This window comes from Pseudoliparis swirei, chromosome 24 (genome assembly GCF_029220125.1).
Source record: "Pseudoliparis swirei isolate HS2019 ecotype Mariana Trench chromosome 24, NWPU_hadal_v1, whole genome shotgun sequence".
In the NCBI taxonomy this organism is placed as follows: Eukaryota; Metazoa; Chordata; class Actinopteri; order Perciformes; family Liparidae; genus Pseudoliparis; species Pseudoliparis swirei.
Window position 1 is genome coordinate 23,474,012 of NC_079411.1, and position 15,988 is coordinate 23,489,999.

General features: G+C 46.0%; 1 protein-coding gene across 2 annotated transcripts in view; it reads left to right on the forward strand.

Moving 5' to 3' along the window:
• The first annotated feature begins 305 nt into the window (after nucleotides 1–305).
• mxi1 (max interactor 1, dimerization protein) overlaps nucleotides 306–15,988 on the forward strand; it is a 33,035-nt gene continuing 17,352 nt past the window's right edge. Inside the window, exons 1-3 of one of the 2 annotated variants that reach the window (XM_056409265.1) lie at nucleotides 306–651; nucleotides 3,147–3,249; nucleotides 7,264–7,293. In XM_056409265.1, coding sequence (XP_056265240.1) covers nucleotides 423–651; nucleotides 3,147–3,249; nucleotides 7,264–7,293 — 362 coding nt within the window. In that variant the 5' untranslated portion in view covers nucleotides 306–422. Of the gene's footprint in view, nucleotides 652–2,475; nucleotides 2,948–3,146; nucleotides 3,250–7,263; nucleotides 7,294–15,988 lie in introns of those variants that run through there. The other variant, XM_056409266.1, reaches the window with a different exon arrangement.

A 15,988-nucleotide genomic window follows, 5' to 3' on the forward strand; every position in this document is an offset into this window, starting at 1 on the left:
GTATCTCTTCTGATACCATCATTAGGCTTCATTGTACTTACATATACCTACATAATACAAATACATATATACAACCCAGATTATCTATGACATGACAAAACGGTGTGATCGTACGGTCATATTGACATGTGCCTGTTTATTTGTTTTGTTTTATTCTGGATAGGTATAACATAAATAGTTCTGACCGACGGGCACAAGGACCATGCGGACTCCTCAGACAGAGGGGGGGCCGGCCTCTCGTTTTCCCATGCACCACCATCTACTGACATTGGCCACTGCTCCACATTAAACACCCCGCATTCAGATAAAGCAAAGAGGAACCATCGCACCAGAGCAGCATCCACCGGTAGCTGCCTCACTGTCCACCGCAGCTCAGCCCGTCTCCACAACCGAAGCCGCACACACACTAAAGAGGGGGGGAAATGGCCAAAAGTGAGATGCAAAGAGGAAGTTTGAAGAGTGAGGAGTTCTTTTTTGATTCCGAGGCGTCTCTCATGGATCAGCAAGATTTCGACATGTCGCGTTGCCCCTTCAATGACGTCTTCAACTCCAAAGACTCCCACATGGAGCAGATCAACACTTTCCTGAAAAACGTACAAGTTTTGCTGGAAGCTGCTCGGTTTCTCGAGAGCGCCGAGAGGAAGGACGGAAGTGAGTTTTTATGTGCTGCGTTTTGATCCTTGTCATTTGTCTCTGAATTTCAGGAAAACAAGACTTCATTGTCAATAGTCTCAGACAACAAAGGGCTGAGTTCATTCAACTCAGCACCACTGCCCGCTATAAGCACAGCCTGCACCGGGCGAATAGGACTGAGTTATCCTCTGGAAGTATAGGAGAGGATAATAGGCTCAATGCTTTCATTGGGTTCCGGACTATTTTTGTCTGCGTTACCTGCATGTTGGGCACCGAGCATCGCTTTGCGCCTGCACAACTCTCATTTCAGGAATCTGTAATATGTTTCCCATATTATGCATAGATAAAGTTATATGACATTACGATTGTGTGTGTGTGTGTGGGTGTGCATGTTGGCAACCACTCCGATGTGATCTGACCACATTGCAGCGCCCTCCAACTCAGTTTAAGATGATGTCATTGTGCCCCCGCAGACTCGATAAAAAAAAACATGTAACTTTATAGGTATATATATATATATATATACCTATAAAGTTACATGTTTTTTATATATATAACGCAAAGGAAATTACTGAATGGTGAATCGGACATCTGCCACACATGGAAACGTCTCGCAGGGCTTTTTGATTTAATTTGTATAATTTATAAACCCTTAATAAAGGGTTAATTGCAAGTGGCCTCTAAAATTGCAAATACATCATGACCCACGTAGCATTTAATGGCAGATCATTTGTTATACATGCACTATTAAAAACTACTTTTCAAGAATGAAATATTAATGATGTCCTAGTTTCCTTTTAACAAGTCATGATTCAAAGACAGTGGGAACAAAACAGTTTTTTTCCATCGCTTTTCGTTCAAGGCTGTCGAGCAGAAAGGCAGCGCATAAGGGCTTGTGCGCGTGACAGAACACCTTTGAGTAATATAACCTATTATAATGTAACGTGGCGATTTTGCAGCTGCAGTTCGCAGCACCACAGCTCTTCTCCGGATTGTTTGCGTCCTGCTATTTGTGGGCGTGCCCAACCGGTTTCCACATGGCGCAAAGCTCCTCTGCGGTTGGTCGGTTGCGAGCTCAACCCTCAACGCCTGTCAAAGCCATCCGCCAATCAGACGCCCGGTCGGTAGTGACGACATGTGTTGCTGGGCCTGGCTTCAGCCAGCAAGTACACCCTTTGGTCGTGGTGGATCATGGGATTTGTAGGGCTTTTTCTTTTTTTTGTAGAGAGGAGATTAGTAAGAGTGAATGTGAGAGGAAATAATGGCACAACATGAGTATCTGTGTTTTATCAGTAACATATTAAACAACCGCTTCAATCGATGACTGGTAGCTCAAATTAATTATTTTTTATTTTGCAAAGAAATGGCCTGTGCATATTTTTCATATCATACTTATTTCAGGCCTGTGATCTAGAATTATGGTGAATATTTGATCATAATCTAATTATAATTTATTTCATCATTATTTTTCTTAAGCAGCAATAACCTCGACTAAATTTACCAGGAATAATAATCAGATTAACGAAAACAATATATGTATATCCTGACCTGTGCACTTTGCAACAGATGTATTTAATCTTTAAACGGACCTGTCATGATTAAAGGTCAGTCATGAAATAATTACGGACGGTATTTTACTTGATATATTGCAGTAAAGCCGTGCTAAATTGTTAAAATAATGTATATTGGTCATGTTTGACAGTATTGTGTAAACGCGCCGAAAGACTCGGTTTCCCAGAATCCACCGCGCAAGACCGGCCTCTCTTCCACTCGGTCGCCGCCTCTCAGCTGTGCAGCTAGGTAAACAAACAGGAGAGGAGAGGAAACGAGCAGCAGCAGGTACTTTGCTGGCTCACTGCTCCCTCGGGGGGATTTTATATTGTTTATATCCGTTTTTGTAAACATTTAATATCGTGTTTCCTCGGCACTTTTAATACTTTAATACACTGATTTTGACATTTTTCTTATAACGAAGCCTAGGCAAGGATTGGCTGTAGCTTGCCAGTTTGAAAACACTGGATTTTTTGTCTTCTTCTTCCCTCTCTTCTTTCAACGAAGGCTGCAGATAAATCAGCGAAGACACTTGACTGAGATAATATCGCGACGTCTTTGAATTACCACGCGGCGTAATAAGAACCGGTGTCATTCAAAAACGACCTGTCGGTGCTGCTTTTCGGCGAAGCCAAACGCGAACCTAAAGGGAGCCTCGCTGACGTCAACAGCAGCCAGCCTCGGTGCAGAATGACGGCTGTTCAGCTCATAAATGTCGAGCGGTTGCTGGAAGCTGCGGAGTATCTAGAGAGGAGAGATAGAGGTATATCATTCTATGCGTGTCAATAAAAAAGCTTTTGCCGTTTCACGACACACACACACACACACACGACGAAATAGGAAGTGTTGTCCGCAAATGTCACCGAATCGGCGACGCGTACGTCCGCGTCAAGCTGAGGGATTGTTGGATGTGCTCGCGAAAAAAAGTGCCCAGAGCTAGCTAACATATTTTCTTTCAACAGAGTGTGAACACGGATATGCTACGACGATTCCATCAAGTCCGAACACAGACTACCAGAGGCAAAGGAAATTCCGAAATAAGAAGTTTAGCAGTAACCACAATCGGTAAGAAACGTCTCTCTCGCTCTCTCTCTCTCTCTCATCCCCGTGGCAACTGTGGGCACTGTTGACACCGCATACTTGTTTTTGCTTTTACCGGTAGGTGCTCGGAATGTGAGCTGTCTTTTACAGGAGCTGTAGGGGGGGGGGGGGGGACTGTTGCGGACAGCATGTGCAGTTTGGTCGATTAAGCTAAATTAATTACAGATAAATAAATAAAGTTTGCAGGTAGGTTTCCTTAAACCCGAGATGTGTTTATTACATGGGGGGGGCCTCCAACGGCTCCAACGGCTCTGCTGGCTTTTCCTCAGCTGATTGTCAAACGGACTGCAGTGGCTGAGGTTAGGGACCGTGGTGAGAGTGTCGGTAAAAAAAAAAGAACAAGATCTGTAACTGTGTGCATTTCCTCTCCCCCTGGTTGAATACGGCCACAGTTATTATTACATATATTTTTATGGAAGTCCTGCTCATTTCCCCCAATGCCAAATGTATCTTCCAGAGGGAGAGAGGGAACACTTTGCCTTTTGCCCTAAAGGTGTGTGTGTGTGTGTGTGGGGGCACTGCTATTTATAACAACTGCCAGTGTTGTTTGCAGCTTTCCAAAGGTGTGCATGTGGAGACATTTTAAGGATTAATGCTTTTCAGGGTAATCCAACATTTGTTGCTAGACTTGTTTTATAGAATTGAAAGAAAAGCATGTTGGCACCCCTCGTGTTTACTTGCTGTATGCATCATCGAGCATGCGCAACATCAAGCTGATGATGTGTGTTCTGGAGCTTATGGTTTATCGTCTGTTCTTTTGTGCAGCTAGATGTAACACTGTCTGATAATCACATCGTCAGCTGCTTGAGCTCTTGTCAATCACAATGCTCTGACTGGCGAAAGAAGCCTTTAATAGTAGGAGAAGCAGACGAGAATCTCCCAATTTAAGACTCATTGGGATTGTGTTTTTTTCTTTTTCTTGGTGCTAGGCTGTTCTCATTAATCTGTCCATTGACAGTCATAGATCAAAAGCAAGCCTCTCTCTCTCTCTCTCTCTCTGAGCCTTTTAATATTAATGTAAGAGCGGGCTACAAACAGGAAGTGCGCATTACTCATCATGAGCGCAGAACGCTGCCTACTAGTTCTGCACGGCAACAGTCGTGATCAGATGTAGGTCTGAGGCTGTTGTCATAAAGCCCCCGAAGAGTTGCTCCTAATAGGGATCTTCTTCATGAGTACACAGAATAACGGCGTTTTTGGCTCAGTATCATCTTCAATGTAAATATGAAATCCGCTGGCACATAAACGCTTGTCAGGAAGCATCTTGGCCTCTTTAGGAGGACGAGGAGGGTGCACTCATCGAAGAAAGTCCGCGCAATTATACACATAAGACTGCGGGGATGACGTTTGATGTCGCTCCCTACAGAGACGCGTTCACATCTCACTCAGTGAGATAACACCATTTAGCTTTTAACACCTCTTCTCAGCCTCGTGTTTTTTTTCTCCATTCCCACCGGATTTGCACAGCTCGCAAACCAACAAAAACAACATTATTTGTGTACGCGTGTCTGCGTCTTTAGTGACCTGCGTTACCCAGTTGTCTTATTTATGGCTCCCCAAACAGAGAATGAGGATAAATCTTGATCATGAGTTATAGATGTGAATCATTTTTTTCCCCACCTCGCAGTGACATATTAAGAAGAAGCCCGAGAGAAATAACCTGCAACTGAAATATACATCATCTTCCCTGTGTGTGTGTTCTGAATGTCAACCGGAGATAATTGACCAGCGCCAATGGCGTCGAAATGAGATCACACAGCACCTGCACCTCAGTCATGTAAATGCTCCTGTTTGTTCCTCATTTGTTATCACATTGAGAACATTCCTCATTGAATGTTGAACTGACTTCTTTGAAATATGATTACATATTGATTTCAATAGCTGCGAGAGCCCGTTTTCTTCAACCCCCAGTGTGCGGCGGCGGCGGCGGCTACCCAGTAGCGCTACCTTCTCAGTAGCGTGTTGAGGCTTAAAGCGATAGGCTTATCTGACTCTGTCCTCGCTTGTCCACCGTTTATAGCAGGGTTGCTTTATCTCATTGACCCACTCTGTGTGCTGCATATACACACACACACACACATACACTGCAGAGTATGCTGCAGTTGTGTGTGTGTGTGTGGCCAGTGTGTAATCTGTATTGCGTTGTTGTGGAGCTCCAGACACAGAGATATCTGATTCAGGAGAAGGGGAAAGCAGGTCTGTGATGATAAAAGCCAATGGGAACGCAAGCTGACTTAGTTTGATCTATAGGCCATACTAAGTGTGTGTGCGTGTGTGTAACAGATGGTGTGCGTTACATCGGCATTGCCCTAAAATAGACTCTTTTAAAACACGCTGTACGTCGCTTGCCATGGCCACAATTGTAACATTGAAATACATTTATAATCAAATTGTGATGAGGGTTTCCAAGCAACACACACAGTGGCAGCCGATGACGCAAGTCACGCTCTCCAAAGAATTTGGGGTAATCAATGCCATTATAAAGTCATTTCGTATGTCATTATATTCATTTAATTTCATATATAATGATATTCATTTTCCCTTCAAATGAACCGTTTTGGAGCAGCGAGACCATATCTGAGGGTAGAAGTAGCCGAACCTTAAGGAATCCCGCTGTTCAAGCTTTATTTGTGATATGTGCCTGGTTGCAGAGCACAGCCATGCATGACGACGACGGAGCCGTGTAGAATACGTGATGTGTGAAACGCGCCAGAAGAATGTGTGTGTGTGTGTGTGCGTGTGCGTGTGCGTGTGCGTGTGCGTGTGCGTGTGCGTGTGTGTGTGTGTGTGTGTGTGTGTGTGTGTGTGTGTGTGTGTGTGTGTGTGTGTGCGTGTGCGTGTGCGTGTGCGTGTGCGAGCACCTGGCCACACACCTGTTCATGTTAAAAATCACACACACCGCCACAGTTGACTGAACATCCAGTCTCGCGTACCCCAACGTCAGGAAATGTAATTTATTCAGATAGAATGCGCACTGTGTTTTTATTGGCGTGAATAATTCAACTTGGGGGGGGGGGTGGGAATAATAATTTCCGCAGGGCCATTTTCCTTCTGGCTGAACCCAGAGCCTCGGACGGGTCCCTCTGTCTTATCCCGCTCTGCCTCCTTCCTCCCCACATTCTTATCTCCTGCCTTCCCCACATTTCCCACTTCCACGTTTTGGCAGCTCGTTATTAAAATAACAAAAAGAAGAGGAGGCGACGGAGGAAAGCGTATTGCACTATTGATTACCACACACACACACACACACACACACAATACAGAGAGTGCTGTGTACATGACTCAGGAGAGGTTGTTGTCCGTCATCCACCCCCTAACCCCCTCCTCCCCCGCCCCCTGAGGCGAGCCGGAGTGCAGCTCGTGTGTATGTGAACTTGGCCGTTGGAGCATCAGGAGGCGGGCTCGCCTCCTTTCAGTATGTGGCCACACAAAGAGACTCTTAGGAACCAGCTGATTCACTTTACATTATTAACAGAGCACTGAACCCTGACTGCCGCTGTGTACGTGAGTGTGCGCACGCCCACACACACACACACACGCACAGTGAGAACTCTCGTGGCTGCAGTGTCACACACACACACATAGGGTTGAGCCGTGCATTACTGAGGAAGAGGCTGCACGAAGCCACGCTGAATGCCTGCCTGTCACATTGACGTCTCTTATAGTGTACAGGCTCCAGTGGCCCCGGGGCCTTCGAGTTGGTCTCGTTTGAGATTAATTAATAAGCCCATAAATCGAAATCCGTCACGGTAATTCACTGTGCCGATCTCTGGGCCCCCTGCTAGTCTCGCTCATAAAGTTCTCATCTTTTACGTCGTGCCCGTTTGGCCCATCAGAATGGGCCAAACGGGCACGACGTAAAAGATGAGAACTTTAGACAGACACTGTGTGGCTCTCGACTATTTTGCTTGTTGAACATGTCCAAAAAAATCTTGAATTTGCTCTCCGTTTGACGACGTCTGTTTTCTGTCTCCGCAGGTCCACACACAATGAGCTGGAGAAGAATAGGTGAGTCGGCGTTCCGTTCCCCCCCCCCGCCAAAAATGCATTTAACCTTTTGAATCGCAGAGCACGCGGGCACACCAGCACGCCCTGCAATGACATGTAAACAAGTCCATCAAGTCCTACTTTCATCGTGGCCCACAATGTTTTGTTCGCCCTTCCTCGTGGGGAACTCTTCCTCTTCAACAGGTCGTCACATCTTAACCCTTGTGTTGCCTTCGGGTCATTTTGACCCGATTCAATATTTAACCCTCCTGTCGCCTTCGGGTCAATTTGACCCGATTCAATGTTTAATGTCGGTGTTCTTTCGGGAGTCAACAAACAAACATAAAGTACCTCACACTTAAACTTGGAAAACAATATTAATTCTAATAATTTTCTGGAGATTTTAATAGCTGGGGTCATATTGACCTCAAGGGTAAAATATGTTAGTAAATATAAAGGTAATAGGAGGGATAAACATTGAATCGGGTCATATTGACCCGAAGGCGACAGGAGGGTGAAACATTGAATCGGGTCAAATTGACCCGAAGGCAACACAAGGGTTAAAGTCAAGGACATTCCCTTCTTCCGCGTTTCCTCCTTTTTCGAGCGCACACCTTTTTCTTTCTTTTTTGAGAGTTACGCAACACGCTCCGGTTGCCAGGCGAAGGGCATCGAGTTACAGCGGCAGCGCATGCAGGCGGAGCCGGAGCTCAAAAGTCAGTGTTTGTTTTGATGCAAATGTGGCTTTTTTTCTTCTTTTTTTTTTTTTACTGCTGCGTCGAGTTGGCAACAATGTCCGCCTTCTATACGCGGACAACATGTCCTTTCAGTAGCTTTTGCCTGCTTGATCACGATTGTGTTCTGGAGTTATATCTCTGCATTCATGATCGTATCCACAGTGGAAGAAATGTGGGGTATTCAGAGGAGACGATGGTTTACCACGTCATCGTCCGAGGGAGCGAACGCGGCTCTCTCTCTCTCAGAAGCCCTTATCAGATGGAGTTCACCCACATCGGGCGCTCGCTGGTGTTAATGCTCTGTGGCTTCGCGGGCTTCAAGAGCCATGTCGTTACGGTTTGTTTTCTTCTTCTTCGACACCGTAAATAAAGAGCGGCTAGACTTTAGGGTAAAAGGAGAAAAGAAGCACGCCTTCCATGTCATTATCTGTGAGGCTGTGGGTACAATGAAAGCATGTGGGAGGCCGGATCCATTCAGCGTAATCACTCATCACCTCGGGCCTGTTTCTCTCACCATTCTCCCTGGCAGCCTTTGCTAAAAGGATGGGAACATTGGAAGGAGAGGCGTCCAGTGAGTTAAATATAGACAGGAGTTGATGTGTCATCTTGGTGCTCTCATACGCGTTGCCACACAAGGCCAGCCGGTCGGCTGACTGGCCTCGGCAGATTGCAGCACCCGTGCGGTTTTGCATTTCCCTGTATTCCACCCACGCAAATCCATTTAAAAAAGAAAAGAAAAAAGGAAGGGTGCCGGCTCAAATGTTGTTTTCCTAGGACCCAGTGCGGAGGCTTTTTTTTCTTCTCTCTCGTCACTCCTTCCACGTTCACGCGGCCAGGCACTTTTTGTAGTACGGCCTGTTCCTATGACCATTTATGGGCTTTAGTCCTCTCTGCCAATCAGAGCGGACTAGTGTAAAGCCTGTCTTCGTCTTCAGAGCGTGGCGCCGTTGTTTTGCTCTCAGTAGTTGAACAGTACACGATGAATTAAAATGTCCATTCGCAAAGAAAAAAAAAGGGGTAACAATTGAAATTGTAATCCATCTTTTTTAGAAGCACACTTAAAGTCAGAATCATTTATAATCCACCCCCACCCTCTTTTTTGTTGCCATCTGTTAATCCAATTCCCACATGCCTTAATGTAAGCTATATGTATCGGGCATAGTTGTTCACCCAAGTGTGTCCGGCTTACGCTCTGTGATTCTACAGCGGCGGCGGCGGCCTTCGTTCCATCTCAGCAGGCGTCCGAGTCGTGTAATTTGGAGGCAGCTCCTTTATGGTCCAGCCTGTCTGGTGGGGGCCCTTCTTTTTTTTTCTCCAACACTTATCACCCTTGTATATCTGCCGCCAGCCAGACGATATGCCTTGCATGGCTACCGCAGGCCCCCTTGATTACCTCTTTGGTGAGTAGAGTCGCCGTGACAGCGGAGACCAAAGGATTTGAATAAAAGGTACAGAAAGAGGGGGGACCAACATTCCAGATGCTCACACTGTGCGGCGGGACCAGATAGCATGGTGCCTGTGCTGCTTTGATCATGTACCTCCTAACAGCCCCAGTCCACCTCCTCATGTCTCGACTAAATGACGCTGCAGTCAGGTTTAACAGTGAAAGGCCTCGATGGATGCCGAGCTTTGATCTCACGGCCTGTTAGTTCTTTTTTCTTGACAACATGTTGATAACAAATGTCCCAGCTCAGGTTAGTTGGCTGGTCCTTTTTGTCTTGAAGTGTTTTACAGTGAAATACTATATTCCACAGCCCAGGGTTTAAACTGGGTTCAACCAGTTTCTCTTCCCTTTGGATGATGACTCTGTTCATGGATAATCAATACAGGAGGCTTCTACTTGCTACAATGAATCCTGTCGCTAATCATTTACCCTCCTCCTCCATGGCGACCTATTCATTTTAATATTGTTTATCAAGGCCAGGCTTATATACACACGGCAAATAATTTGTTCCCCAGTGCTCAGGAGGTGGAAGCAATATTAGCTTTTCCACGAGATTTTCTTTCTCTGTTTATTTTTATTTTTACGAGGGCAGTTAAGCAAACAGTGTGGGTTAAACACTTCTCAGTGTGTGTGTGTGGAATATTAAAAAGGATCAGTCTTGCCCATTAGACTCTGGAGGCAGAGCGCTCGTCCTTGGTTGGCATGTCAGGAGCATCCATGATGTCCACTCTCTCGGGACTTGTTTTGGCTCAGCGGTATGCGAAATGTCAAATAAAGATAATTACGCCTCTTTTTTTTACGATCACATTTGAATTGGGGTGGCTGACCTCCACGATCAGTGTTTCTATTTCCTGTGTGTGTGACAAAGTTTATGACCTTGTCGAGACATATATACGGTCTGATTTTAGAGCTCGCTCCTCTTATTTAGCGTTGAAATATCCTTGAATGTTACTGATCCACGGTTTACGTTTTAATAACATGTACACCCAGGCAATTCAACCCATTGAATATCACTGGATTGGTGTCACATTATCAAATGCTACATAACTCATGTATTTCCATCTTATCTTTTTTTCTTTTAACCAGTGGGCTATAAACTCGGCGCTCGTGTTCCTTGCCTTGAGGTTGGATGAGCGGTCGAACATGAACAATAAGCCGGGGCTACATGTTCTCTGTCTGCGCCGATGCTTCTATGAAGAAAAGCCAAACTGCCGCAGCCGTGGTTCCGTTGTCCGCCCGCTGAGTGCGCGGCTATTCTCGGGCTCTGCTGCTGGGGCCTAAAACCCCGGGACCATTTGTCCTGACCGACGTGACGACTTGTAAGCTTTTCTCGGCTCCGACAAGCAGCTTAAGGGGACTTGACCTTTGAGTCTGGTGAGCCCAGCTAGAGCACGCACACGTGCAGGGGCACCCCTATCCCTCCCCCCCCCTGTCGCTTGCCACCCGGCGCTCGCCCTCAAGAGTCCTATCTTGGCTTTCGGCTTAGCCTGAGCGGACGACGGGGTGTTTCAGAGGAAACAGGAAGTCAGTGACAGGCTGACGTCATTGACAGGCTGATGGGATAGGTGGAATACACCTGACTCAGGGAAGCCTTTCTCAGCACTCAAGCCGCGTTGCACACTCCCACTGCGTCAGCGCGCCTGAGCATTCCCAACTAGTGATTAACACACGAGCCGGTATCAGGGCGGGTCTAATCACCACGAGCGGTCAGACAGGTGACCAGTTGTGGCTGCGCGGCTGCCCCCAGGGGCCCGGCTGTAACGAGGAGATCGTGTTATGTCCTTAAACTTAAGTTGGCTCTTAAAATGGTGAAACTACCTCGTTTAAAACGGTGTGCTTTGCACTGACTATACTCCCTTCAACCAAGGCACGATACTTGCGTTTTCACTTGTGCCGTGTGGGCGTGCGGCTCGGAGTCGAGGTTGAGGAGGAGTGCATTATCCTGCATTGATTCGCCTCTCTGTCACACCCACCTGCTCGGGGGTTGCCAGGTTTCTGACGGTCAAGAGTTGTTCCAGGGTTGGCACCATGACTCACTCACCTTTCCTTAAAAGAGGCATCCAGAGAAAATCCATATGCCCAAAGAGAAACAGTGAGTTGTAAATACACATACAAGTTTTCTTCGAAGCCGCATTGCAATAATATGCACAATATATGGAATGGCATCTATATAATGGATTATTATACCATCAACTTATATATAATGTTAAATTTTCTGTTATTTCAATATCAAATGCCGTAATTTGAGCGGATATTCACACACGCCGCGGACATATAATCGACATTTCCACCGGCTCGCTGTCAGGTGGTCTCAGGAGCCGTCTCCACACAGATGTTCTGGAGACAGGTGTAAAGTCGGCCCTTCGCAGGGGATTGGATGTCGGACGCTTGAAGGCTCCCCCATCACTCCAGTCTTGCCTCGCCCGTCTGACCCATGACTCGTGCCATGCTCGCGCCTTCCTGTTGTGCCCTTATCCTGCAAAAGTGCGTCTGCATAGCATTCCCTGGCAGGACAGTGTAACCACACGGAACACCGTCCGGAATGGCACACAGGCTTATTTTTTAATGACCGGAGCGGGAACATTTTCAGTGATTTATTTGTGGTTTTATTCTAAATGGATCAACTTCAAAGTGGGGACTGTGTGTCCAGACTGTACTGCAATAAAAAATGTTTGCAAAGTGTTCAGTTCCTCCCACATACTGCGCTGCTCAACTTGTTCCATTACTGTGCAGAGCTGGTTGATAAGCCCACTTTGGGCTCCGTTGAGTCTGCGATCACACGCTCTTCCTGAAAGATATGTTCCGGTTTATCCCTCCCCCCCTTCCCTGAGAGACGTGTCACGTTAGCAGCCGAGCTAACTTAACCTGTACCTTTAAGGAGGGAGAGGGAGAAAGAAAGAGAGAAAGGGGGGGTGGGGGTGGAATAGGATGCTTGATAAAGACACAAGACAGACTGAACTCGGCTAAATCTGACCGCGGCTTCTATTTTTAGCCGTACAGCTGGGGAAAAGCGGGGAAACACCACTGACTTCTGACCAATCACAGAGCTGAGCGTTTCACCAATGAGAGCCGCGAGATGCCGGAGCAGCGAGTCGAGTCTCCTCCTCCACCCCTGAGTCTCGTAAGCGGCTACCTCGCGTCTTCTCTCATCGCGCTAAATGTCATTATCAGTGTTGGGACGTGATGTTCTCCGTGGCAACGGGGCTAAGCGAATTAGCAAGTTCAATTAGTGAGTTTAACCTAAGGGAGCGAGAACGTGAGAGTGTGTGTGTATTAAAACACATCCACAGCTGTAAAGATGATGTGGTCTGACAGGGCAACCCCTCCCTCGGAGTCCCTCCCACACACCACACAGAGCCTACATCTGGCTGGATCCTCGTGGCTTTACACCTCGCCCGTTTCCGGAGCCATATTTAAGTTTTTAATCCAAAGCCTTCAGGTGCTAAAGGGCAAAGGTAACGCGGGTGCAGCGGGATTTAGGAGGCAAGCACACACAAACCCGGTCACATGATCTGTAAGCGCGTGTGCTTTTAAAGGGATTTGGGGGAATTCACTAGTGACGGTGAGATGAAGCCTCATGAGGCATCGAACCACTTCAGCCGATTGGTTCGAGAAAGGGTTCATTTCTCGAAGCTTCATGTGCTCACGAAACCACCTACTGGCCAAGTGTATAATCACAGGCAGCTGTATCAACCACATAATGTGATGCATTGCATTTGTGTGTCTGTTATGGCTGTTGGGAATGACTATGAATTACAAAAATATATGACCAAATCATTTCTGTACATAAATTATCACATATGTGCATAATACAATATTTTTTTTAAGTATTCTGTGTGTGTAAATATTCCCAAAATGGTAGTATCGTATGATATGGCAGGTTGTGTAATAATGTTATTATGTCACTTTAGGAAAATGGCATGGGCTTAAGCAGGCAGAGGACAGTGAACGTGTGTGTGTGTAACTAGGAAGAGGGGACTGAATATGCGTGTGTAACTTGGACAGTGATGTACACTAGGACAGGGGACATTGTATTCATTTTTATTCAGAAATAACAGTTTCTCAACAGTTCCATCTTATCACCTCTCCTTCTCTCCTCACTCTCCAAACTATCTCTCTCTCTAAACTCTCCAAACTCTCAACCAACAACCCACATGTTGAATGGAGCCTGAGGGGTTTATATTGCTGTCAAACCTCCCGGTAATATCTGAACCACTTCCCGAAGCAGTCACGTGGTACAGCCGGGCAGCGAGGCTTCGGACGTCATCATGTTTGGCTCCTCCCCTAAATGAAGCAAGCCTCGATACGCGCTTCGAGGAAACGCCCCCTCCATTACTCGACACACGCTTCGAAGCGTCGGCACATCTCGTAACAACACTAGAATTCACCAAAGACGTGGGTGCGTTGATTAAATTGGTCGTTTCCCTTTAAGGTGGCACAGTGCACCTGAAGGCCCCCTCTGGCTCTGTGCTTCTCTTTCATTAACTCTCTCTGTCTCTCTCTCTCTCTCCTCCAACCTTTGTCGGCGGAGCAGATTAAAAGGCAGTGTGTGTGTGTGCACGTGTGAACTAGTCCGCGTGTTGGTGATGGGCTTCGGCCCAGAGTCTCTTGGCCGCACCCCCTCCCTCTCCCCTCTCTCTGATCCCTCTCTACTCCGATGAGCTCCAATGCACGTGTGTGCGTGTTTGTGCACGTATTCGACTGCGGTCAACTCAGCCGACACTCGGATCTCCGTGGTCAACTCAGCCGACACTTACATTTCTGTGCACCTATAGACTGATGACGGGTAACGCATTCGATTCGAGGAGCGCGCGCGTTTTTTTGAGTTAAGTTAGCGGATCACGTGACAAATACACAAATTGCAACTCAGCCGACACTCGGATCTCCGTGGTCAACTCAGACACCCACATTCATGCCTACCTATGGGTTGATGTTGACGGTAAACGATCAGGATCAGGAGCGCGCGATTTTTTGAAGTTAGCGGAAAGAACTACTTGAAACAACATCCGTTTTTCAAAAAAGATGGCGACAAATCATACACTAACATATACAAGTAAACAATTAACAAAGTTTTTCAAACCCGACCGCCTCGCTTCGCCTCAGTCTCCTCCGTTTTCTCTTCATCACAATCTGTCCTCCATCCCTCCTCTGCACTCCTCTCTGACGCATGTGTCTGCCCATATAATCAACTGTGTTTTCGCTTTATTTACCAGTGGCGGCCTTGCGATTGGTTGAGCGGGAGTGGGGTGCGTGGGTCGGGTTTTCCTGCGAGTCCAAATTGATTTTTGACCACCATTTGCATTTTATTGCCCCCCTGATTCCAGTGCGGGTTCAGCCGCAAATCCATATGCGTTTTTTTTTTACAGTGAGCTTTATTGCAAATTGGAAAGACACTCTCGATCTCTCGCTCTCTCTCTCCTCCAATCATGCTGAACCTCTTTTCGATTGATGTCAGCTGAAGTGCTTTATATATGTTTTTCCTCATAAGCCCCAGCATTGACTGATGCAGCTGTGTTCAGGACAATCTTGACTTCCATTATCCTGGGAATCAGACATCATCATCCAAATTGGGAGATTTCAAATTAAAAGTCCTAAATGTTTAAAGAAATGTCATTTCTTATTTAGTGCTTAATATGTTTTTCTCATATGGCCCTTGAGCCCCAGCACTGATGCAGCTGTGTGTGGGACAAATGACTCTTGAAATCTGGAGAGAGATCTAGGGGAGATATTTCAAATTAAAGTCCAGTCCTAAATGTTAGAGAGAGGTCATTTCTTTCATGTTTGAAGTGCTTTATATATGTTTTTCCCATAAGCCCGGCATTATTAAAGTGCAACTGTTGGGACAATCTTCATTTGTGATCCTGATTATCAACAAATCCTCAGTCCCAAATTGGGAGATATTTCAAATTAAAAGTCCTAAATGTTTCAAAGAAATCGGTCATTTCTTTCATGTTTGAACATGCTTTAGTAAAAACGACTGAATCATTACGACATGGGCTGCAGGGAGGGCGACACCCAAGAAAGAGCAGCTTTTATTTTTTTTGAAGAGCATCTGGATGAATTGAGCTGTGTTCAGGACAATCTAAATGTGTTTCAAAAGTCATTTCTTTCAAGTTGGAGGACTTTTCTAACACTTTATCTGTCACTGTCAGATGACAAAACAATCTTGACCATGATCCTGGGAATCAGACAAATCTACGTCCAAATTGGAGAAATATTTCAAATTAAATGTCCTAAATGTTTCAGAAATCGGTTTCATTTTCCATGTTTGATGTTATATATGTTTTTCCATAAGCCCCGGCATCTACAGCTGTGTTCAGGACAATCAGCTTCCATGATCTGACATGTGTTTTATATATGTTTTTCCATTGACTGCCCCAGGCATGTGACTGCAGTAGCTGTGTTCAGAGACCCTTGCTCCAGATTATCCTGGTCCAAATTGGGAGATATTTCAAATTAAAGTCCTAAATGTTTAAAGTAATCGGTAATTTACTTAATGTTTGAGGTGCTTTATATATGTTTACCCGAAAAATCA